Source organism: Psittacula echo (assembly GCF_963264785.1).
Source record: "Psittacula echo genome assembly, chromosome: 15".
Lineage (NCBI taxonomy): Eukaryota > Metazoa > Chordata > Aves > Psittaciformes > Psittacidae > Psittacula > Psittacula echo.
Genome location: NC_137751.1, coordinates 10,294,702 through 10,319,925, shown reverse-complemented (window position 1 = coordinate 10,319,925; position 25,224 = coordinate 10,294,702). Strand labels below are relative to the sequence as shown.

The following is a 25,224-nucleotide window of genomic DNA, read 5'->3' as shown; positions in this document are numbered from 1 at the left end:
GTCAGGGGAATTGGGGTGGCTGTCAGTGTGGTACAAGTGCTGGCACAGCTATGGCATTGCCATCCACAAGCAGTGGCGAGGCATAGCACCGCTTGCCTTCTCTCACCAGCTGGTGATGAAGGAGAAACCAGCCTGGAGGTCTCTTCAAGAGCCGTTTCTGAAAGTCAGTCTTTATTGTTTAGCAAGGAATTGTCTCTACCTCGTCTCCTTGTTACATGCTCACATGAGAGTGAGCTTTTGTGGGGTTGAGGGCACATTCATCAGCCCTCACTCTCCATGTGCTAAGGCACCTGCAGAGATGCCAGCATGGGGGAAACTTGTTATTTTTGACCAAAATCCAGCATTTCCTGGGTTGCGTGAGACAGCTGCTTTGTGTGCAGAGTCCTTCTGCTTGGACACAGGTATGAACCGGGGCAGGAAGGTGACTTTGGGGTTTTGCTGTTGACTTTTAACCTTGGTTTTCAGCAGGGCCCAGCAGCCGCGGTTATCGGCTGAGCCGCAAATCAGGTTACATGCAGGCAGCTTCATTCATATTCCCCGGCTCCTGCCCGTCTGGCCTTGTTAGAGATTCTCCAGCCTCTTTTATCTGCTCGCGAGCACATGATTTACGATCCGGTTCGAGTGGCTCCAGCCAATTTGTCACCCTTTATTCGCAGGATTAAAGCCGGGCGGCGTGACGCTGCCCTGTGGATGGAGGGGTGATAGCTGGGAGGGACCGTGTTGGGTGCTGGGTGGGGGGTGATGCTCTGTCAGGTGTGGGTGCCCCAGCGTGGCAGTGGGGTGATTTATGCAGGGTGAGCCCTTGCCCCAGTTTCCCCTCCAGCATCAACATCACCATGGGTCATGTGTGCACCAGGGCACAGAGACCTGGTGGATTTGCTGCATATGTGGCATACTTCCTTCATTTTGCAGTGAGGGATGGAGATCCTGGGGCTGAGGCCCTTCTTGGATGCGGGGTCCCTTTGAACTGCTCAGTCCTGCTCCCACCAACACGATCCCCCAGGAGCTGCAGGGTGGGATGATTTGGTGACCCTCACCATGAGCTGCCTCTCTCCCTTGGGATCAAAGCAGGGCGCCCTGAGTCTTTGGCCCATTTCAAGGACACCTTTGGGTGCCAGGCTCTCTTCTTGCCCATGGTTTAGCGGGGGAAGGACTAGGACAACCAGCATGGTGTCCTTGGGAGGACACATGCGTCGCCCCCTGCTCTCTGCTGTGCTCAGAGCTCAGGCACAGCCTTGGGCACCCTGTGTCCTCTTCAGTACCACATCCTCCAGGTTGGCATGGTCACAGCCTGCTCCTCCGGGGTGTCCCACCATGCAGTCGGTCCAGGGTGCCCTGTGCGGTGGTGGCATCTCCTCAGGGGTGTCCCGAGGGCAGGGGTGACCTGGCCACTAATGAGACACACATCACCAGCTCCTGAGGGCAGAGATGACCTGCCTGGTGCTGGGACACACAGCGTTGGCTCCAGGGCCATTGCTCTGGCTCTGCAATTACCTGCCTTTAGCAAAGGAGATGTGAGGAACATGGGGCTCAGGCTGCTCCCAGCCTTGGTCCCTTGTGTATCTATGCCGTACCCTATGGCACGTGCCAGTAGTAGGGTTGCACTGGTGAAGCTCAGCGTTGGCTCGCTGTTAGTAACAGTGATGCATATCTCATTTGTTTTTCTGTTTTCAGGTGAATATGGCCCTGGCAGGGAAGCCTTTAGATGTGACTCTCAGCACCTCCAGAGCTGGCCAGTGGAATATGGTTTTTCCTCAGAAAGATGAAATCATCACCAGCTTAGTGTCTGCCTTAGACTCCATGGTAAGAGGCCGGTGGCATCCCTATTCCCCTCCCTCCTTTCACCTCTCTTTAGTGGGCTGGCTGGGAGGAAGGCTGAAGCAGAAGGGCTGTCGAGCTCATCCCATTCCCCTGGGAAAGCCCAGGAAGCTCCTGGAGCCAGGAAATAAAAACCTTCTCCCACCTTGACAGCCATAAGGATCATAAAGTCAGCCCAAGTTAATCTCAGAGGTGTATTGTTTTCCCATTAATATTTATGTTGGTATCAACTGAATGTAGGGTGCTTGGGGTTTTTTTTCCTTGATGTTTTACCAATGTTACCAAGAGCTTTTACACAACAGGAGAACAATGGCTTTTATCTCCGAGAACAAAGAAAATAACTTTCATATCTTTTGACGTAGAATTCCCAGTGGAAACCTTGCCTAAGTCAGCCATGCTTACATAAACAAGATAACTGTCTGGATTAAGTCTTGTGGACCAGAGCTAATCATATTTTTAACTGTGAATGTGATCAAGAAGGGAAAGTGGGTGTGTAGTAACAAATGTCTAATGCAATGCGACGTGCTAAAGAGCCTTGCCTTTTTACAGCCAAGTCATATTTAATGTATTTATCTTGGATGCGTCTTCTCTACGCAGGTAGGGGGTTTTTTCCTCACTAATACTAGTTCCCTTCTCTTTGACCATCACACTAAGGAGCAGGTTCCTCAGAGCTGACGCACGCCAAGCAGCTTTGATGATTTATAAACGTGCCATCCCCTACAGCAAATCGTGTTATCGTAGTTTGGCTTCTTAATGAATATACATTATCCTGCAGTCCTTGTGACGTGCTTACACCCAGGCCAGGGGGCCGGGCTGCTTCCGAAATTCAGCCTTTATCCCAGTGCTTCTCCAGTGCCCTCTGTGCTCACCGAAGCCTGGCTGCCTGAGTGTGTGCTAACCCAACCATGAGGCCACGTGCATGTCGCCAAATGGGCTTAGGGTTTGGATTTGGTCTGCTTCCAAATCTCACATCCCGTAGATTTTGTATTTAGTTTTGGAGTGTTGGGCTTTTTGATCAAAATGCTTCCATTTGCTGCTAGGTTTTTGAGAGGTTTCTTCAAAATACCCATTTTGGGGGTTGTGATTCAATACCTCCTTCTTGAAGAAGGTGAGCAGGAGGTAAAATGACCCAATATAGAGACCAGTTTAAGCCCACACAAGCCAAGCTCACTGGAGATAGCTTAGGGTGGGATTGGTCCATGGGCTCTGCTCTGTGTCCTGCTCTCTCCCTGGCTACCAGCATCCCCCAGCCTCTCCATGGTGGCAGGCAATGTGTCTAACAGAGCTGCTTATGAGAACATCCCCATTTCACCCATTTAAACAGGGACCTGGGAATGGCATCTTCATAGTGTCAGTGCTGTAGCAATTGAAATGTAACTCAGGTTACCAGCACTGTGTAACTATTACAATATAAAAAATAATACTTAAAATGCGTCTAGATACGTATTATGTAGAGCAGGAAGTGCACATTACATAAAATGGATTAATGGAGGAAGTCTTTTCCATCTCTTTAATGTTTTGCATAACTGTACAAGAAGAATCGTTCGACTAATCCAGACTTTGACCATATTAGTGTTCTGCAGCTGAAATAAGATTCCCGTGCTCTTTATTTCGTTAGAGCTGGTGGAAAAATACAGATAGTTGCTGGTTGGTTGGTTGGGTTTGGGGTTTTTTTACAGGAATGTTTTCTTTTAAAGAAATGCTATAAAATATTTACTTTTAGGATAGGAAAAAGTGAAGCAAAATGATGGGTAAATAGCTCTTGGTTTTCCAGCAAAGCACCGCTCAGCTGGAGCTGTAAAGTGTTTAGGGGATGTCATAAACCCCATGACATTCTGACCCAAACCAGAGCATTGCTTTTGATGGGGGCATCTTTTGATGGGAAGATCAAACTCCCACTGGAAAATGGCACAGGGATGCCGAGGGGGGATGCTCCCACAGCTGCTCTGACCCACTGCTTCCCACAGTGCTCGGCGCTCTCCAAGCTGAACGCGGAGGTGGCCTGCATCGCTGTCCATGAGGAGAGCGCCTTCGTGGTGGGCACCGAGAAGGGACGGGTCTTCCTCAGCGCCCGCAAGGAGCTGCAGGCCGACTTCCACAAGTTCTGCAGTGAGTATCCCCACCGGAGCGGGCTTCTCCCATGCCGAGGTTGGTGCTCCAGCTGTGACCCGCACTGTGCACAGAGGGGTCGTGGTTTGGGGCTCTGTCTGCCCATAGGGATGAGAGGTGCTTGAAGTGATGGCAGTCCTGCATGTTGTGATGGTGGCACCCAGCTCTCTGCCCGGTTCTGTGCCTACTGGCTCCCCAAAACCAGCCTGGGAGCTGAGGGGGAGGTGGGAGCTATGCTGCAAATCCTAGGATGGTTTGTGTTGGAAGGGACCTTAAAGCTCATCCAGTTCCAACCCCTGCCACAGGCAGGGACCCCTTCCACTGGAGCAGCTTGCTCCAAGCCCCTGTGTCCAACCTGCCCTTGAACACTGCCAGGGATGGGGCAGCCACAGCTTCTCTGGGCACCCTGCTCCTGACTGGAGACATGCATTTCTTGAGCAGCATCATTCCTGGCTTGCCAACTGCTGCTTTCCCCACTCCATGCAGGAGCTGGGATGGGATCTGGCTTTGGTGGTGCTGGGGGCTGTGCGTGCACATGCATGGTGTTGACAGAAGCCGTGCTGGTGCTTAATCCATTGGAGAGATTGCTCGGGAAGGGCTCACTGTAGTGAAAACATCAGCGCTGTCCATCTGCCAGGGCCGCTGTCTGCTCGGGTTACTCACTGCACGTGTGCGGGGTGAGCCAGCACGGCTTTGCAGGAGCAGCAATGCCCCTCTGTTCTGCCCATGTGGGAGAGCTGTTAGTTATCCTGCATCATGTTTTGCAGGACAGGAGGTGTTGCAAGGATGTTTCCTCCATTCACAGGCGACTCTGCCTCCCTTTCCCACCTCCCATCAGAGGCAGGGAGGTACCCGAGAGGTGAACAGCAGCAAGGTGGCCAACGGGAGGAAGCTCCCTCTTGTATATCAAATGCCAACTGTGTCTCCTTATTGCTCACAATATTGATGAGCATCTGTATATCTCACTTTTAGAAATGCATATACATATAGAGTGGCTGGGGACCTACCGCTGTGCTAGGGCAAGGCACCCGACATTAGACCCTGACTCCCCTCCCTTTTGGTTTCATTTACACCTTTGTCAGAATGAAATGGTCACGTCTGGTTGAAAGCACAAAATCTTAACGCTGGGGTTCAGGCGATGAGACTGATGCTGGAGACTGGGTGAAACGTGATAACTCTGTCTTGAATTATAAATGGCCCAGGCTCAACTCTGCTCCATAAAGCTCTTACGACTGGCACGCAGTGGAAAGCATCCCTGGAAGTGCCTCTGATTTATGGTCTAGCTGCCCCCTTAGAAAGGATCTGAATTAATCTAAAGCAGACATCGCTGGGAGATGTAAGAAGCCTCTTATCTCTCTGGGCGCGCAGACCTCGCTTGAACGCTCTCCTTTATCTGAACCTCTGCCTCAGCCTTTCCTGGTGGAAGGGGGAAGTTGACAGTGATCAGGATTAATGTCAATGGAGGAGAGTTAGTGCCCGGCCAAGAGGGAGAGTCAGTTGGAGGAGGATGTGGATGCAGATGCTTTGCACCACCTTGGTAAAACACCCCAAAATAGTTTTCCAGGGCCCGTTTCCCTGTGCTGTGGGAGGCCTGTGGGGCTATCCAGGGGTTGTGTGGTGTTGGGTGGCTGTCCCCTTTCTTATGTCTAGTTCTGGGGTACTCTGGGTGGCTCTCGCACCCATCCCCATGATGCCCCAGCCATGGGCTGTTTCCACAGGAGGGGTCCACAAGCTCCTACTTGCTTGCCAGGCAGCATCCAGGGCTCATCACCAGCAGGAGCCTGTCGAGGATGATGAAGGAATTAGTCCTTCGCCACCGAAAATCCCTTGTGAATTGCTTTGGATAGAACGGCAGTAATGCACTCGTAGTGTTTAATTTTCTGTGCGTTTAGAGATGCAAGGAAGTCATTGCCGAAGATATGCTTTATTTGAGGTTTAATGGGGGAAATTAGCAGGAAATAGCTGGTATTACCAAGCTACGTGATGCTGAAGGGTAAAAAAGCCTCTGAGAAAGGCGGCTTTTCTTTTCCTGAGAGATTGAAGGCTAAGCAGATTGAAACCAGAGAAAAGAAACGTGCTGCCCAATTAATCACAACAGTTTCAGTGCAGCTAAGTGGGTAAAACCATGGAAGGGGGGGCACACATAGGATCACCAACCCTACAATGGGGTGACTACCTATCCCACCACCTTCCCCTGCACGTCTGGGGCTGTCTGGGGTTGTGGCACTCTCCTAGCTGGGGGACTGGGGTGAGTGGGAGACCTGGGACACCCACGTGCCTGGTGCCAATGGGACCCTGTCTTGCCTGGGGTTTGGTGGGCTGGGATGCATCCAGCCCTGGCTAAACGTGATGTAACCTGGCCAGTGGGTTTGGTTACTTCACAGCCACTCAGAAGCATGAGCAGCATCACCCATGAGCCCTCTTCTCATTGCAGCATCTCCTGTTTTCTCTTCTCCCCCCCACAGGAGTCCAGCAGAGGAAGGAGCAGGACGCAGAGGTGCAGAAGAAGGCAAAGGAGTGCGGGCGAAGCGTGCTCAGGGTCTCCCCGGACCAGGGATCAGACGTGTACCTCCTCAGGAAGATGGTAGAGGAAGTGTTTGATGTGCTTTATAGTAAGAACCTTCACGCTTCCATTTGGGGATTTGGATTGCCCCCGGGGCTCTGCCCGGCGCCGCTGTCGGATGCGGCTTTTGGCCCCAGCCTGGCTCCCTGGCAATGGAGCAGGCGCCTGGCAGCGGCAGTGTGGTGGGACGTGCTCCTGCGTAGGGTTAGCACTGTGTTGAGGTGGGATCTGGCCACTGCTTCTTCACTTCCCAGTGCCCCAAACTGGGCAAAACCAGTCCCTGTGCTGGGGGAAGCAATCTCTGCCATAGCTTGAGTGAGATTTTTCAAGCACACCTTTATGCCTGACGCCGTGTCTGCAGCACCTCTTTCACAAGCGCTGCTGGGGCTCTGCACTCTCTCATCCCTTTCCCTGGCAAGTCTATTTAAAAGGAAAAAAGATGATTTCTGTAGCAGGCAGCCCCAGCTCCAAGAGACGAGCTGGTGCCGTTCCAGCACATGCATCATCCCCAGCAATAAAGCTTCTGCAATTAAAATGTAGATGACCATATGGCTGTTGATATGTAACCCAGTGGGTTGCAGAGCTCCCTCCAGGCCCAATCTGCAGAGGCTCGAGCCACAGCAGCTCCTTCTTCTTACTCGGGAGGTCCTCATGGAGTGGCTATGCTCCCAGGTCATCCCCCAGCAGCACCTCTAGGGCTGTGCTGGCCTGAGTAGGAAAAGCAAAGTGGGGTTGTGAAAATGGGCCCCGATATTCCCCCGTAATGCTCAGTGGATTGCATTAGCCCAGCATGATGCTTTGGGGGAGTTCAGGCTGTGTGGCTGGACCAGCTTTCCTGGGTGAAGCTCCCCATCACGGTTTCGGATTTGGGGTGTGCTACTGAGCCTTTCTGGGGCTGTGCGGGTCTCCTTTAGCCTGAAGCCTAGGTGTTGCCCCTATTTGTGTGCAGGGTTTGGGAATGGGCACTTCCTCACGATGGGAGTGGGATAATGAATGCTCCCACCACTGCCCTGTGCTCTCAGGCAAGATTTGCTGCTGCTGGCTGATGCTCAGCGCTTGCTTCACCAGCGCCTGACACGGGCTTCGCAGATAGAAGAGGGAGATGGCATCCCTTCCCCAGGGACAGACAGTCACTGAGGTTTTCTGAAACCACTTAAAGGGCTTGGAAGCAATATTCCTGTTAATGGGGGTTATCACATCCTCTCTCTACCTTCAAAAGATTGGACCCGAGTGGGAAGGAAAGAGCAATGCAGAAGAGCCAAGGGAATGTGGTAGGGAGGCTGTTTCGGAGGTTTTGCAGGCCTCTTGGGAACATGGGAATTATTCATATATGGCATACCATAAATGTATAACTGCATAGAAAAGCTTGTTCAGGGTGCATCTGTGCTGGTGTAGGAGGCAGGCGGGCCATCTGTTGGGATGAGTTTGTGATGTTCGTTACCTTGTCAAGGTGCACGGATGTACGTGGGGACAATCTGGCCTGGTCCCCAACCCAGGGCGGCCAGCACTGCCATAGCAGGAGGAGGTTGGGCATCCCTGGGCCAGTGCTTTTTGGCCTGGTGTTGGGTGTAATTCTGGCACTGGGTGTGATTCTGCCTTTGCTGCTGATTCAGTAGGATCAGCTGTTTCCATCCCTGAGCTGCTCCATGGCAAAACCCACTGGGTGGATGCTCCCCTTCTCGTGTGCCCACTGGGAAAGAGCCTCTCTTGGTTGAGTGCGAAGAAATACCGGAGGAGATAATAGGTGCCCCAGGGCGATTCTGTTTCCAACAGCGAGAGAACTTTCTGAAATTAGGAGTTATCTTTCTTATGCTTTTGGGGGGGGTTTATCCTTTCAGTCACCTCCCATCAACAGGGACTGGAAACAAAAAATCTTAGCAAATGCTCAGTCAAAAAGCTCGTGTGTTCCCTCCAGAGCCGGGTAATCTCCACACCAACAGGATGACTGATTACTGCTGCCTTCTATTAAACAGGCATTAATGATGATTATTGTCTCTCTTTCGCTAAACCGTGAGCCTGTGCACGGCAGCGCGGGCCTTGGTGAAGGTCACTTTGACAGTAACACATTCCCCATAAAAATATGTTCGGGGAGTTATTGAGTGCTGGGTTGATAAAGAGCCACTGTTGGGCATCAGGAGCATTTTCCCATCACAAAGAGAGGTGATGGAGGGAGGTGGGAAGCTGCTAGAGCTGGTGCCTGGGGGCAGGGAAACCGTCAGCTTGTAGAAAGTGTACTCATGGTGTTGTGGTTCAAAGGTTCGTTTGGAAACTTCTGTTATTGGCTTAATTAAAACAGTCTCCATCCCGCCTATAAGGAACCTTGATGGCTCATGGAAGTTGCGCGTTGTTAGTTATCACGCGTTCCTTCAAAGAACATATTGAAGGAATCACTTTTAATAAGGACTTGCTGACAGCAGCACAAGATTTCCAGGGTTTGAGTAAAATCTTTTGGTGTTCGGTTTTTAAAGAAGAGAGAAGAAAGATTTTAAGGAAAATCAACAATATAAAATCCTACTGCTATTTAAATGTTCCATGATCTCCTCTGCCTGCCCCTCAACCTTGGAAGCAAAGGCGCAGATACATTGCCATGTGGCCAGATGTTCTGCATCTGGACGCTGCTTTGCCAGACAGGTTGCATTCCTTCATGGCTGTTGCTTCTTGCTTCGTGCTTTCAGCACCAGGTTTATTGGTTGCAGTGACTTGGGTTGGTTTCCAAAGTAATTTTTCCACAGAGAGCTGCTTTTGCTATGGTGTCTTGCCTGGAGAGCGCTGTAAGCATCCCCAGTTTGGCCATATGTGGGCTCTTTAGCTGGTTTAGAAAATCTCTGTATAGCTGTGATGCTTGCTGGTTCTCTTCTGCCACTAGGGAAGGGGAAATAGCTTGCTCCCAGCTCCTTGGGGAGATTTTGGTGTCAGAGGTACAACAGAACCATGGGGGGACTCTGTGGCCATTCATCAAGGGGAGTGGGTGAGATGTCTGGGCTGCTGGAGGTGATTGTGCCGATGCGCGTTGATATTCCTGCTGCCTGTGAATAGTGGGATGGAGGGAGACTGCTGGGTTGGGTTTCTTTCCCTTGTCTTTCAAAGTGCGCTGACGCTGCCTGACAGCAACAGCAATCGAAGTACTTTCCATTCTTCCAGGGGGTAGAATAAGACAACCAACTGAAAATAAGGTTCCCAGAGTATCTCACTAAACGTGAGATAAAAATCAGTGCGAGCCCTTCAGCCTCCTTTGACAGCTCTCAGCTCCCTCCTGGCGTGCCAGCAGCCACATCCTTCACTGGTACATGGGGTGGGCTTGTGCCAGGTGACCCCAACTGAGGATTTTACCGTGCAACCCGAAAGATGAGACATCCGCTTATTGGTTTTTGCGAGCTTTTTATTAATTACCTCTTTTAGAAAGGGCTTGCAGGGCCTTGCATGATGAGTGCAGAGGTAGGAACAGGTTTTCTTCTCATAACGTATCTGTTGGTATCTCTTGCTCCTGCATTTACTCCTCCAGCCCGGCTCAGCCATGGCTGGGGTCACAGGGTGTCCGTCGGTGTGTAACTCTGTCCCCTCCTCAGGTGAAGCTGTGGGGAAGAGCAGCGTGGTCCCTTTGCCCTACGAGAGGTTCCTGAAAGAGCCGGGCTCGCTGGCGGTGGCTGGTTTGCCTGAGGGGATCAGCTTCAAGAAACCCATGGAGTACGATGTGAAGTCCCTGATGGCCATCCTGGAGCACAGCCACAGCATCCGCTTCAGGCTAAAAAGGTTATTTTGGGCGTCCCCAAGGGGTGGGAGGGCAGCGAGCCCTTGGCATGGCAGAGATTTTGTGTGGAGCGGGCAGGAGGGTCTTTCCCATGTCCCATCTTCTTCCCCCAGACCCAGAAACCTGGGTCCAGCTGTGCCAAACCCGGCCTTGCATAGAGGTTCATCAGTGTCGGGTGGCTCGAGACCATTTCGGACTTGTTCCTATAATAAGAGCACATAAACGTGCCCATTAACCACAGCACTTTATGTGTCTCTGCCAAAATTTCCGCTGCGGTAAGCTAAGTGCTTTTCTGTCTCCAGAGGGGTTTCCAGTGTAAATGCTGCAAGCTTCTTCTCAGGCTGAAATGGGCTTTTTAACACCAGACAAGGAAGGAGGCAGGGGACCACAGTGGGGCCATCTCCCCATTTTGGCCATGTTTTCACAAGGGATTCATCAGTTTTTGGGTGCTTTCCCCCTGCATTTGCCTGGCTGGCAGCACCTTGGATCCATTCAGAGAAATGCTGAGCGCTACCAAATACCTTCTCTGAAGACTGCACTTGTGGAAAATGAGGCTGAGACAGCTAAAAGTAGGACACAGAATCTGAGCCGTCAGTGAGCTCACGGCCGCCTGTCTCATGTGAAGCATGCGAGCTTCCTCAATCCGAAGCTCATCCCTGGGCTGACTGAGGTCCCCTTGAACATACCCCGCGTCCTGGGGGCTGGGACAGGCAATGGAGTCAAGGAGTCATGATCACATCAATCATTTTACTCCTTAAACTCACCGGGCTGCGGGGCTAGGCAGCTTTGCCTTAGGTAATATAAGCCATAAGACCAACCTGCTCCATTTAAAGAAGACAAAAAAGGTCCAGATGCCTGAAGAAGCTCAAAAGGTTGAATGATGGCTGTAATTTCTTAAACAGAGAGCTTGGCTGTGCAGCGTGTTCCACCCTCCTTATCGTAGAATGGTTTGGGTTGGAAAGGACCTTAAGATCAGCCAGTTCCAACCCCCTGCCATGGGACAGGACACCTCACACTAGACCATGTTGCTCAACCTGGCCTTGTCCTTCCCTCTCTGCACCCTTGCTTGTCCATGCTTATCAGTGCCATGAACCCAAAGGAACCTATTTTTCCCCTCCTTTTCTCCCTTCCATCCCCTCAGGCCGATGGATGAGCCCAGCCGAGACCCAAACCCCAGCGTGGAGTTGAGTTGTACCTCCCTCACCCCCAAGGGTGGACGAGACTCTGGTGCCAACGGCCCCATGGCCAAATCCTGCAGCCAGGACACCGTCACCGTCACCAACTTGTTGTACGGCATCTCGCTGCCCACCCCGATGGCTGTAGACCTAAAGCAAGAGGTGTCATCCGGGCCGAGCGCTGCCGGCGAGGCGCTGCTGCCCAGGCCCGCGGGAGAGCTGAAGGTGCCTTCCTCACAGGAGTACAGCGACTGCTGTGGTAATAGCCTGGAGTTTGCTCTCAGACGAGGGCACCCCCCCGGCGCTGACAGGGTGTTTTGGTGGTCCTCGGATGAAAGTCGGTGGCAAAGCTTTGGCCCTTATGGAGATGAGCGGATCCCAGCCCTTCCCCGGGTGCCTGTGAGGTGCCGATGGCATGCACATCCATTCTTGCCCTGGAATGCCGGGTGCTGCGCCATGAGGCTGGAGGGGGAAATGATCATGGTGGGAGTTCAATCTGGCCATGGCCCCACCGGGTTGTCACAAGCCAGGGTGCATGGAGGAGAGCCAGAAGGGTCAAGTCAGCGTCACCAGCGGGGAACAGCCCGCAGGGTGTTGTTCGGGTGCCCAAAGCATCGGTCGGGGTCTCATCAGCCCTTTCTCCTTGTCTCACCTCTTGTCCAGGACAGAAATCGTCGGTCTCTGGAGGTCCCCTCATCCAGAACGTGCATTCATCCAAGCGCATCCTCTTCTCCATCGTCCACGACAAGACAGGTCCGTGTCCCACTCTGATGTTGGAAGTGACCAGCAGCCACCTCTTAGGGATAGGGTTTACCCTGGCCCGGTCGCTCCCCATGCTCTGCAGGGACCTGGCGGTGCTGGAAATGCTGCCATGGGGGATCTTTTCCCTTTACTTGCTGCAGCATCTCAGCCTTGCAGCCAAGACTTTCTTCCTTGCTTGGCTCCATCCCTGCCATCTTCACGGTGCTTGGTCCCCAGGCACTGCTGGCTGGCTGGGAAATCCCATCCCTGCTTCATGCACAGGGAATTGAGGGCACAGCTTTGGGTGAGGCCATTGAGCCTGAGCTGCAAACAGCAAATACCCACTGAAAGCCTGGAGTTAGTTCAAAGTAAGTGACACCCACCCATCCCAGTGTGATTCTGCAGCAGTGCCGGGGGGGGATCAGCAGTGGGGAGCAGACTGTGCCATTCCCCCACCTCCACCCCACTAAAGGGAAATGCAACCTAAAAATGTTGACATTTTTACATCAAAACCCTTGCCTGCCTGCATCAAAAAGAAGAAAAAACATGGGTGGGGAAGCTGGGAAAGAGTAAGAGATGAGAAAAGCTCCTCTGTGAAATGGCCGTGCCTTTGAAAGGTGCATTTCAGGTTGAGTTTGCTCTGTCCCAGAGGGTCTTTCATTTCAGGGTTGAGAAATTTCATGGGGTCATTCCTTAGGAGCCTGCTTTGTACGTGCATGGCTGCAGGGGAGGTTGCTTGGGGCTGGGGAACCCCAGACCTTCTCTGCCAGCCTGGCAAAATCCACTCAGGAAGAGGAAAAGCATTATTTTTGGAGCAGCAAAGTCTTGTTCCTGCTTCCCAGCGCTTCGCGAGAGAAAAGTGCATCTGCTGTGTACAAACCATATGGAAGTTCCTTATTTCTCGTATTTTGTTTTGATAGATAAGTGGGACAGTTTTATAAAAGAAACTGAAGATATCAACACCCTTAGGGAGTGCGTGCAAATTCTGTTTAACAGCAGATATGGTGAGTAGGAGTTAATATCCCATTATGCATCTGCAGCGCTTGTGGTTTGCATATCATTATGTAGCAATCAGTTTTGTTCCCTAACACAGCAGCAGAAGCCATATGCTAGAGCTCCCTTCTCTTCCCAACACATTCAGCTCAGCAGCTCCCAGGCTCTGGGTGTCTGATGAAGGTTATGTCAATATTTCCATTTGGAGCCCCCCCCCACCGTCAAGGAATTTATAGCTGGGCTGTAAAGCAGCCCTGGTTTGAAGTGTGGAAGGCCAGATCAGAGTGCCCGGGCACCATCGGTGCTTGCAGGCAAGAGGGAGCAGTGGGATGCAGCAGGGAAAAAAGAAGGTTATCGTGATTGCAGCTGCTTTTTTCCCACCTGCATGGCTTATGGGTGGCGATGGTGCTCTTCTTGCCTTTTGGATTAGTTCCTGGGTGTTTGGGCAGCTGTAAGCTTGGGAAATTGCTTGGGAATGGGCTGATGGGCTGGAGTTTGTTGCCTGTACTGTCCCCATCAGGCTGTGTAATTCCTGAGTTATTGATGGGTTATAGATGAGCCTTATAACTTAAAACCTGTGTATGTGCTGTGCAACTTATGGGTTATAGATGGGCTATAGATGAGCTCTGTACCTTATAATCTACATATGTGCTATGCAACTTGTGAGCTCAGGAACCTGCTGCAGTCACAGGGAGGTTGGAGTGGGCCATGGGCCACCGCAGCCCTGGTTTGAACAACACTGGGTGCATTTGGAGGTTTTGGAGGACGCTGTTTGCTGCTGCGCTGTCTCCCTGTTGTCCAGTCTCTTTCTCCATTGTCTCCCCTCTGCCTCGTCCAAGGTCAGGTTGGATGGGGCTTTGAGCAACCTGGTCTAGTGGAAGGTGTCCCTGCCCGAGGTAGGGGGTTAGAACTACATAAGCTTTGAGGTTCCTTCCAACACAAACCGTTCTATGATTCATTCTGTGAACTGCTCCTGGGGCTCCTCTTCTGAGACAGGCAAAGAAGAGGGCAGGAGGCACTCACCTTGCTCGAGTTCAAGCCTTTATACCTCCATTTTATCATCTGTAGAAGGAAAAGTGCGCGTTTAAGTGAAAACCATGGGTTCCCCTTTCAGCCGAAGCCTTGGGGTTAGACCACATGGTCCCCGTCCCGTACCGGAAGATCGCCTGTGACCCCGAGGCGGTGGAGATCATCGGCATCCCGGACAAAATACCCTTCAAAAGGCCTTGCACCTACGGCGTCCCCAAACTCAAGCGGATACTGGAGGAGAGGCACAACATCCATTTTGTCATCAAAAGGTGGGTGGCGAGGAAGGCAGGGAAGAGTGCATGGCCTTGAGGGGGTCGGGGATTTAAGCTGTTCTCTCCATCATCACAGGGTTGGTTTTGACACCCAAACCTCATTTTACTCTCTTTTTATGGGAAAGAGCTAGAGTTGTTCAGTTCTTTTTTTCCCAAAAAACTTCTGTTTTCCATCCCTCTTTCCTTGTTTGTGAGGATGTGGCAGGGCCAGCCATACTGCAGTCACCCGCCGAGCCCCATCACCCTGTTGTAAGTCCATACAGGCATTGCCAGTGCCACGCAAGCATTTCAGGTGGTAATGGGACCTCTGATCACGGCACAGTGGCATTTGGTGGATGGGAGTGGTGCCTCCGGGTGGGAGGAGGAACATCCATATTCACAATGCACAGGGATTCTCCTCCACTGTGTTTTGCGGTGACCACTTATAGGCATGCTGTGTGTATGATGATGAGGATGTGTTGCCTACAAGCAGGGTGTTGTGTCTTAGTGTCTGCATTTGCATTGGAGTAGGAGCAGTGGATGTGCTCCTGGTTACCTCTGTGCTGTGCAACCCCTCTTTGCTTCTCTGTCAGGAAAATCTGCTTTATAACATATTAATTCAGCCCCTGCCTTACAGCACTTGTGTTATTCCCCTGCTAGAGGTGTGAATTCATGGTGCAGAAAAACCCCAGCTAAGCCTCCCACGAGGGCTGAAACACTGACATCAACAGGACTCAGGCATCCTACAAGGAATTAGCTTTTCCAATGTCAGCTGCTGGAGGAGCCACTTTGTCCCTCAGCACTTGGGCTGTGCCAGACTGGATCAGGCACCAGGATATGGCCCTGGCACACTTTGCTCCCATGAGCAAAGCTGTGTGTGGCACTAAAATAGGATATTCAGATGGGTGCCATCAAGTCAATGGTCTGCATCCTGAAGTGAAGGTCCAGCAACAGCTACTTCAGTCCTACTGCCTCTTTTGTTAAAGCCAACCTATAGTGCTGCATTAAATTAAGAGAATGACTTAGAAGCAGATTTAAAGGTGCTTTAGTTAAAAAGCATATGCTGCAAGATTGCTTGGTTGCACAACAGGCTGTAAGGCTTTTTTTAGCTGAAAAATTCATTCCCTTTTTTAGAGAATGAATAAAATTACAATTTTGACTTGGTTTAATGTTGTTCATTAATAAAACCTAAATTTCAGCCATTAGAAGCACCTATTTCTAATCCCTTTTTTCCCCTTTCTTCCTAGGATGTTTGACGAGAGAATTTTTACAGGTATGTCCTCCGCATCCTTTGATTTATTGGCCACCAAACTGAAAGAGTATCCAGGGAAGCCGAGTTGAAATAATATCATCTCTGAGCATCAAAAGTGCAGGACACATGCAATTACACTTGATGAGGAGAAGCCTTGTTTGTGCCCTACACCCAGGCATGCTGAGATTGCCCGGGGTCGGTGCGTGCACAGTGCACCCCTTAGGTAGTGTTTTGAGGGTTAAGGCAAGAATTCCCTGGCTCCCTGTGCCAGGCGGAGCTGGCAGCTACAGGCAGCATGCAGCACGTTTCTGTGCTTGCAGGAGGAACTAAAATCACTGCTCACTGGTAAATCATTCTCTATTTTTTTGGCTGGGAAGTGCTAGCATCATCCAGCCACTGACTGTTTCTAACAGAGAAACAACACAAATCCAGTGACAAAACCCCAGGGAGGGAGTTTCTTTGGCTTTCTTTGCCCTGTGTTTTTTGCTCCTTTTGGTTTGTGCTGGAGAAGCCAGGCCAAGTGCTTCTTGGCAAATAAAAAGAGACAGGAACTGATGCCCCCATCCCACCACTTTGATACCTGTCTGAAGCATGGCACTGTACCTGAATTTGTGCCCTCCCAGCCCCGCTCCCAGATTGCCTGGGCTTGGCTGGCAAGTAAAGACGTGTTTTGGGTGGCTGTTTGGGGTTTTTCCCCCAAGCCACCAACCCCACACATTGGCAGCTTTCCAGACACCTCCTCAAATATCTCCACCAGCCACATTAACCTCTGTGGCCCCATGGCTGCCCCAAACCCAAAGATGCTCCTTGGGGATGATGCCCCAGAGCCACCCAAAGGGGACCTCCAGCATCATGCCTCCATAGGGGGGATTTCTTTGTGCCTCCATTCCCATTAATGACTTTTTTTCCTGAAGAAAAGGGTTTCTTTCAGCTCTCCTCCAAGGGATGAAGTGCTGAACTGTGTTTTGGGATGCTTGGGTTTTCCTTGTAAATCCATCATGGTTGCATGGTATCCATGGGCAGGCATCGCATACATCGGTGCTGCAAGCTTGGGGGTTACATGGCAGGGAGGTGCAGATGGAAATGAGGAGATGAGGAAGCAAACCCAGCAGGACTGGGGTGGGTGGTGGTTCCCCCTCCCCTGCATGGTCCCTGCAGGGCTACCAGAAGCAAAACACATTAAACCTGTGTTTTTGTGATTCGTGTCAGCAAATCTGACTGTGCAGGGGGAAAAAAAAGCATCTGCTGAGTCAGGAGGTGCCATTTCTGCAAAGACACTGTTTTCTGAGCAGAGCTGTATTTTAAGTTGCCAACTGCAAAGTATCCCAAAGCTTCCCTGTACAGTTTTGCTCACCCTTTAATTAAAATACCCACCACTGCTAGGAAACCTATTTTTGCTACTCCCCTGGGTAGCAGCTTCAGGCAGGCTGCGCTGCTGCAAGAACAAGATTTGGTCCATAGAAAGCACAAATTAAAAGGAGTCTTTTGGACTTTTGGTAGATAAATAGTGTCTTTAAGACTCTATATTGGTGCTGCTCCCCTTGCCAGAGCCCTGCCCTTCCTTGCAGGCTGGAGCTGAAAGGAAAAAGGCTTCATGTTCCCATGGATGGGATGTTTTCTAGGAGGGTGGGGATATCACGATGGCGCTTTGAGACCAGTGAAGGGCCTTTGGCAGCAGCTATTTTAACAAGACACCGATGTGGTTTCTGCAGCCTCGTGGTGTAATTTCATTCCCTCCTTCCTCCAGCACTAATCCTTCAGCTCTTTGCTCACCTTCCCTGCCCGATTTTATTTCCTACCCTGCCTTCAGATCACTCTTTTCATCTCCAAGGTCATTACTGAGGCTGCATTTCGGCTCCTTTCAGGCTGCTGAGGAACAGGGAAGGGAGAGGGGCTGTTTTTCATGGTGACAGGATGCTTTTGTCCCTCTCTGTGTTGCTCCAGCAGAGATTCCTCCCACTGCATGTGGGTTGGGGGTACAGAACAAGGCTGCTTGTGTCACCACTGCTCTGGGCTTTGCCGAGTTCCTGCCAGTACTGCACATCCCCTCCCTTGGGACAGGGCTCTCCCCACTCTGGGGCTTGCTCCTGCACCACTGGTCCATGACCCTCGGCCCTGCCTGGGTTTCCCAGCCTCAACGCATCCTGTTCTGGCAGCCACCCCTTTCCAGAGATGCTCCATCCCTAGCAGGGCTTCCCAGCATGCCCTGACATATACAGAGGTTTAAACAAGCATTTTGCTATTATTATAATGTGTAAACCCAGTGAAAGCTGCACCCTTCTCTTTGCAAGCAGATGAAAACCTGTCCCCCACCCTGACCTCAGCTCTGGGCTTGGGAGGGGGAAACAAGCGGAGGTGGAAAAGCTGCATCGTTTGCATCTCTGGTTGCTAATTCTGGGTCTTGCTTTTCCTTCCAACCCGCACCCGGCACCAGGAAGCAAATTTACCAAAGATCCAACCAAGCAGGAGCCCTCCAGCCCCCCCGGGGAGATCTCCCCTGAGCCGCACCGTGGGGCTGTGCTGGACCTGGTGGGGACCTCCCAGGCCAACAGCAGGTAAGAGACGCTCCCTCCCCAGCCACTGCAAAGTGACATCCCCCGAAGGGTTGTTTTGGTGCCATTAATGCACACAGGAGGTTATTGCTTTGTGCATTGGTTGGGGAGGGTGTGATGGGTGCAATTCAGTAAGCTGCAGTCAGGGAGGTGGTGTAGGTGGGTGGGTAAAAGGGGATTTGCTTTCCTGCCTCTTTAAAACCCCACTGTGGTGGTACAGCTGGCCAGCACAGGAGGAGGCCGAGCATCCCTGGCCTTTTGCAAGCCAAATTTGGAATCACTGATTTTCATAAATCATAGGGTTGGGATGGAAGAAAGCTCCTCCAGCTCCAACCCCTGCCACGGGCAGGGACCCCTTCCACTAGAGCAGCTTGCTCCAAGCCCCTGTGTCCAACCTGGCCTTGAACACTGCCAGGGATGGGGCAGCCACAGCTTCTCTGGGCACCCTGGGCCAGCGCCTCAGCACCATCACAGTTTTTGTACAAAACTTATTTTGTACAAAACTGATGGAATTGGGGCTGTGCCCATGCAGGCTGGGATGATCTGCAGGGGTGATGTCCAGTGCTAGAGCATGGCCTGAAGATTCACCCTCAGCCAGCATCATAACACAGCATCCTGTTGCTGCTTCCCTGCGCCATTGCACATGAGAGCTGTTGGTGTCATACGAGCCATGCTGTGTTCGAGCTCTGCCAAAGGAGGTGACTCCTCACGTGTGTGGCTTCACCTCAGTGGTGAAGTGGTGAAGAAGAGTCAACCACGGGCATGCGAAGGATGTTGAGGTCATGGATGGCTGGGTTGGCTTGCCTGGACCAGGTCTCTGTGGCTGATGTTTTGCTCTGTGTATTAGTATCATACATGGGTTGAAATGGTCAGTGTTCAGCACCCCCAAACACTGTGCTGTGAAGCAGGGCCTTACAGCACAGAGGCAGGCGGGTGGTGGCTACTTTGAGTGTCTCTGAGAGACCAGGGCTGGCTGAGTGACTCCAGCCCCTTTCATCAGCTGCAAGCTCAGTGCACTGCGTGATTCAGCCCCTTCCAACCATTTAAAATGGGTTGGAGGAATCACACCCTACACATGCCTGTTTCTCTTCCCAATAACGAAGGGACTGGACGAAAGCCTCATCCGGAGATGTCTGCAATGGGAACTTGGCTGGACTGGGTCCCAGCCTGAGTTGCTTCCCTGGTGTGACAGGGAATTAAACCCACATCTCCAGAATCCTCAGCTAAAGCTTAGCCACAAAACCATCCTTCAGCCACTTTTTTGCTCTCTGCACCTTGCTGAATTGCTCCATGTCTGGAGGCATTTAGACTCAGGGAGCAGCAGAGCATCCCCTGCACACCGGGTACCAGGGGAAACAGTGATGCTTCAGATACCACTGGCCTCTAAGCACACTGCAGGGCTGAAATCTGGCCTGAGGCTCCTCATTTTCCCCTTCATTTGTTAACATTTGCAATTAGGACACTTTTAATTTTTGCAACAGAAGATCCCACTGTGCAGTTGAATTGGTGTGACTGGAAACAAGAAGGTGATAGGACAGGATATTAGGGATGCTGAGCTGGTTTCTGCAAAGCAATAGCTAGATAACAAGCTGGGAGCGTGCTGGTGGGGTGGGAGCCACTGCAGCGCTCCAAGGGTGACCAGAGGCTTGTGATTCCCATACAGCCCTCACTGATGCTGCACTGTCCCCATCTCACCTGCTGCACTCCAGCCCTGGGCCAGGTACTGGTTGCATGGAGCAGTAAAACCACTGTAGAAAACCCTGTGGGGGAAAACCAGTGTTTCTAGGGGTGGCTTGGATTTTCCTCCCCATGGTAGTGCTGTGATGTGGATGTGCTGGGCTGGGCTAACCGTTTCCATTGGTGTAACCCTGGCACAACCTGAAGAGTCCCTTTAGAATTTACCCTAGTTGTGTGTATAGATGCCTTGTTCCTGATTTACTCTGTATGTGCACATTGACTTGGCCCATGGACCCCGAGGTTCGTGTGCACTTCTGGTTACAAAGGGAATCATGGATCAAGGGTGGTGCACAGCTTGCTTTGTCTTCCGCAGGGGTAAACTCAACTCTCCCGATGCACTGATAACACCTACCTGCAGGAAAATAGAGCTGGCTATTCAAATCCCACTTTGGTCTTCCTGCAAATGAGAAACCTCTGTTCCCTGGCAGGAGCGGAGCATTTCCATAGCAGTGGTCCACCCAGGTCAGAGTCCAGTTCAGGGCCAGAGGGGTAACACACTCCCCAGGGAAACTCCTCCCAAGTTTCCCTAGTGAAAGGTTGACTCTGATGTGATGTGGGAGAGTTTAAAACCCTTCCCAAGGCTCCCAGGTAATATACACAGTACTTCCTAGACCCGAAATCCTTTTTACCCATACCACATTTAGAAGAGCATTACAAGAGCACTCCTGGCTTCCTTTGTGTTGCCTCTAGTTTGTTCTGCTGACGCTGCTGAGTGGATTTAGGTGAGAGAAGTGCTTTTGAGCATCTCCCCTGAGCCAGCAGGGATGTGGCGCTGGCTCAGAAGGATTTTCCTTCCCCCCGAAGGACCAGCATCATGGAGGAGGGTGTTTTTCCAGTGCTGTTCCTTAGTGCCAAAGAGCCGTGGTTGTTCTTGTTTAAGAGAGAGACAGAAAGCAAGCGTGTCCTGAGAATGCAAAGTAATCTCATTTGGATGCTGAACACCTTGTGTAAATTCCTAGGCATGTGAAGTTAACTGCAGACGTCAGTTTGGGATAGTGCCCAGTTTTCAGGGGAGAAAAGCTTTGAGCAGAATAAATATTTACCAAATCAATTGACTTTTTTCCTTCTTCCCTATTTGCTTTAGCTCCATGAGTAACCACATTGTAATGATGCTTTATGCACTCCTCTCTGCTGCAAAGGGATGGAGTCAACCAGGTTTCGGGCTTAAAACCCCTCTTGCTTTCAGGAGCTCTCTGCTGCAGTTACATCCATCAGTGTCTAGAGGCAGGGCTGTGACCAGCAGCGGTGCAGCACCAGGAAGGGTTTGGGAGCAGGGCTTATTTGCAGAGAAACCTGCAGGCTGTGGCTCTTCCTTGCAGTCACAGATGCTGTGCAACTGCTGGGGCCGTGGGTGCAGTGTTCCCAGGGACCCCTCCACAGCCCTTGCCTGGCATCACAGGGGTTGCAGTGTTTCTCCCTCCTGCCAGGACCACTCCTGTGCTTGCCACTGGGTTTGAAGCTCTCTCTTTGGCTGCTCCATGACCACTTCTCTTGTCTGCCTTTCCCTTCCAGGTCCGAGAAGTGTAGTGTGTCTGAAAGCTGTGAACCAGGTGAGGGAGAATTCATTTTCTCTTGCAAAATAGTGGTATGGGGGGGAGGGCAAAGAGAAAGCTGCCTGCAGAGTAATTTGGATGTGCGGCACCAGTTACCTGTCTGCACCATGGCATAGTTCTCTATAAGGACTTTATTCCCATTTGATAGACGCAGAGATGAAGGCTCTTACCCTGTGACCTTTCAGGTGGGTCCCAGAAGTGAAATAATGAGACTTGAGCGTGTTATTGAATGCAAAGCTAAGGGAAGTCTTTAGTCTCTGTGTTCCCTTCTCCCTGAAAGCCACCGCAATTTGGTCACGAGAAGTCAGTGGTGTCAGTGTTCTGAGCCCTGCAAGTGAGAAGGAAATGCTTTTCCCCAGGTTTAGGTGCTTGGTCCAAGCATTGAAATGCCACACGGAGCCTCCCTATCCTGCCTACCCAAGCTGCAAGCTGTGACTCAGCCCCTTGTGGTGGATCAGTCCTATTCCAAGTGGGGAGATTGATCTGGAGATAAGAGGCAGCTGGGCTGAGCACCACATGGAGCATCCTCCTGGGGCAGCTGGGTTCAAACCATGCTGAATTCTGCTAGGGTTCAGCTGGTCATGTCCCGATGGGATGTGGCTGCAGTCAGCCCTCCCAGAGAACAGGTTTGCCAGTGGGCATGTCCCAGGCAAAAGTTTGGGAGCATTAAATATGCCTGGAGTGCCCACTGGAGATGGCTCCTCCTGCATCCCCATGAAAGCTTCTTGGTGACCCAGTTCATTTTAAGTGAAGAAAGCCAAGAAATGAGCACATAATGAGGGCTGGCAGCTGGTTTGAGGGCACCAACAGAGCCCATGCCCACAGGTGCCCTTTGGGTACCTCCATGCCATTAGCTTGATGCCACTGGGCTACTTAGCCAAAGCCTTGTTGCTGCTAGCACTGCAGTGGCAGCTGGTCGTGGTTTCTCTTCCCACACTGGTGGGCAGACGTGGCACATTGCTGGTTCCTGCTGGTGATTGCCTTCCATTGCCTTTCCCTGGTAGGTACCTCAGGAGAGCTGGGTGGGATCAGGCAGATCAAAATCGAGCCAGACGAGCTGGACATCATCCAGATCACAGTGCCAGGTAGGTTCTGGGCACTGGCTGTGTGCTCTGGCCTCTGTGCAGGCAGGGCTACCACATTGTCTCAGCATTTTGCTTTGAGAAGAGGTGTTTGCAGGGTATCTCCCAGCACAGAAGGTCCCCCCATGCCCATGTAATGATCTTCCTTCACCGAAAGTCATTTTTAGGGGCGTATTGGGAATGAGGTGGTTTCCTGGGGGCAGTAGAGGATGTTTTAGGGTTCTTTGTTGTTTCTCTCTCTCCTTCGTTGCTTTTCTATCTTGCCTTTCCCCTGGAGAAAGTGAGCCTGGTTTGCTGCTTTCCTTCACGCACGGGCTTGGAGGATCCCAGGTATCGAGCGCGGGATGTTTTTGATGAGGTCCTTAAGTTAGAAAAAACAGCCTGGTTGGGAAGAGGTCATAAGAACAAGTTTAATCTTAAGCACGTGTTGAAAACATGTTGGAATTGGTGGCACTGACAAGTACCCCTAGAGGGGTCGGTGGTGATGGAGATGAGCAGCAGGGTGCTTGAGGGGCAGCTGGGGAGTCATTTTCCACTTGCCTGACCTGGACAGCACAGCAAATGGTAGGATGATCCTCAGAGTTTGATGAGTGGCTGGTTAGCAGTGTGCTTTACAAACATGAATTAATAATCTCACCAGAATGAGGGCAGCCACAGGACTCCCAGTGTGCCCAAGGGCAAGCGATGCTGGGGTCAGCGGTGATGCCCAGCCCCGCTGCACCGGTGCCATCTCTGTTGCACCCAAACTCTCACAGTCCCCTTAATGCAGTGATATTTGGGAGTCACTCCAGGTTTATTGTAGAACGGACTTAACCTACAGTTAATATAGAGGAAAGAGAAGGAACAAAATATAGTGGTAGATCAAACACTTTAATTTTCAACTTGGCAGCTAACGGAAGAGAAGAAAGCTAATACGTGGTGAGCTGGCGGGCTGTGTGAGGAGGAGGAGGTGTTACCGCTTTGGTGCCGGGTAGATCATGCTTCAAGTCCAGAGTCTACCTTTTCTTCCCTTGTTTGAAGATGGAGTTCAATCAGAGGGAGTACAGCTGAGGGCAGGGAGGAGGATTAATAGAAAAGAGGTGCTCACCTACAGGGAGAAATTGATGAAATTTGGATTATTTATCCTGGGAGGTGCTGATTAAGAAGTGACCTGATTGAAGTATTTAAACAAGCTGGAGGTTTATTTAAAGCTGACTTTGGAGAGCTCTTTGACGGTGTTGGAGAGCCCAGCATTAGGGGAGGTGGGTTTAAATGAAGAGGGCACGCAGATTACGTAAGGGAAACCCAAGGAGGTATGATTTTGTGGAGGAGGGCAGCATTAGTGGAATGGTTTTCCCCACTGGAGTAGCCAAGTCACACAGCATTAACTTTTTAAGCCAAGATTGAGTGTCTTGCTGGAATGAAGCCAAGTAAATAGTTTTGAACTATTTTTGCTCTTCACCTTCCCCAGAGGTTAGGAAGAGATTTTTCCTCCTTTGGGCTGAGAGGTTGGGTGTGTTTCAGGGACAGGCTCTGGTTGGTCCCAGAGAGGAAGAAGGCAAATGCACTCCCGAAGCTGCTCCTGATGTGGGGCCATAGTGTGGGGGGCTCTTGGGAGCAGGGGGCCCTTCGCTCAGCCCTTGCTGATGGGCCCAGACCCTCTGAACCCTGTTGTGGGGATGGTCTTCCCCCAAATAAAAGCTGCCCATGGGGTTTTGTCTGCAGACCGATCGCCTGGCTCGGATGAGATGCACGACCCGGTGCCCACGCACGTGCCCTCGGAGGAGCCCAGCTACATCCTAGAAACAGTGGCAGGTACCAGAAATGAAGATGTAGGAGATCCCGTGCATGGGGACACAAGAGGTAGTGCATGTGTCCAAAATGAGTAAAACCGTTTATGAGCCAAGGTGATGGAATGGACCCACTTCCACTGTCATGGCCTCAATCAGCCCAGCTGAGAGCTCCAGTAGACAACCTGGTGGCTTTTCTGGCACCACTGCTCCATCCCAGGCCCTCTCCATCCCCAGCATGCTGCAAACCCCAGCTCTTCCGCCCAGCTCATGACTGCGATTTACCTGGGGGAATGGTGCCAGCACTGTGCCTGCCTTTGCTCCTGCTGGGTGCTGGATCTCTCCCAGGAAGCCCACACTCAAGGGCAAGCATACCTCTAGGATGTAGGCGATGGGTTTATCCTGCTTATGCAGCTCCTGACGTGTTGCTACCAGCCCGAGCCTGTCCTGGGGGGAATGCTCAGAGCTTAGGGAGCAGAAAGGGCAGTTGGATGAGTGCAGGGGACCTGGAGAACTCCTGCTCGTGGCTGGTCCGGTTTTGCTGTCGCTAACCCTCCTGTTCCTCATTAGGGACAGAAAAGGGGCCCAGCGAGGAGTCGCGACATGAAGAAAAGCAGATGGAGGGATCAGGTGCGTGAAAGTTGAACCCTGAGCATTGCCCATCATAGCAAGTTTCGGAAGGACGGATGAACACAGAAGTATTTTGGGTTGGGTTTTGCGGGTTTCCTACATCATCGGCAAAGCATTCAGCCTCTGAAAAGCTCAGCACAGAAGGGCGCTGCTGCGTTGCTGGGCTCAGTCCTCCCCACTCTTGCCCAGATTTAGTTTTCCCCCTATTTTTTTGCCTCCTTG

General features: G+C 51.6%; 1 protein-coding gene across 1 annotated transcript in view; it reads left to right on the top strand.

Moving 5' to 3' along the window:
- Positions 1–1,680: 1,680 nt before the first annotated feature.
- The window catches only part of GTF2IRD1 (GTF2I repeat domain containing 1), a gene marked incomplete at both ends in the record, with an annotated part of 41,308 nt that continues 17,764 nt past the window's right edge, over positions 1,681–25,224 (top strand). The window contains 14 exons of the mRNA XM_080629990.1: positions 1,681–1,803; positions 3,786–3,927; positions 6,393–6,539; positions 10,057–10,240; positions 11,380–11,672; positions 12,077–12,166; positions 13,075–13,158; positions 14,262–14,445; positions 15,675–15,700; positions 18,114–18,234; positions 21,481–21,518; positions 22,526–22,606; positions 24,308–24,445; positions 24,943–25,002. Coding sequence (XP_080486116.1) covers positions 1,681–1,803; positions 3,786–3,927; positions 6,393–6,539; positions 10,057–10,240; positions 11,380–11,672; positions 12,077–12,166; positions 13,075–13,158; positions 14,262–14,445; positions 15,675–15,700; positions 18,114–18,234; positions 21,481–21,518; positions 22,526–22,606; positions 24,308–24,445; positions 24,943–25,002 — 1,711 coding nt within the window. The remainder of the gene's footprint in view (positions 1,804–3,785; positions 3,928–6,392; positions 6,540–10,056; positions 10,241–11,379; positions 11,673–12,076; positions 12,167–13,074; positions 13,159–14,261; positions 14,446–15,674; positions 15,701–18,113; positions 18,235–21,480; positions 21,519–22,525; positions 22,607–24,307; positions 24,446–24,942; positions 25,003–25,224) is intronic.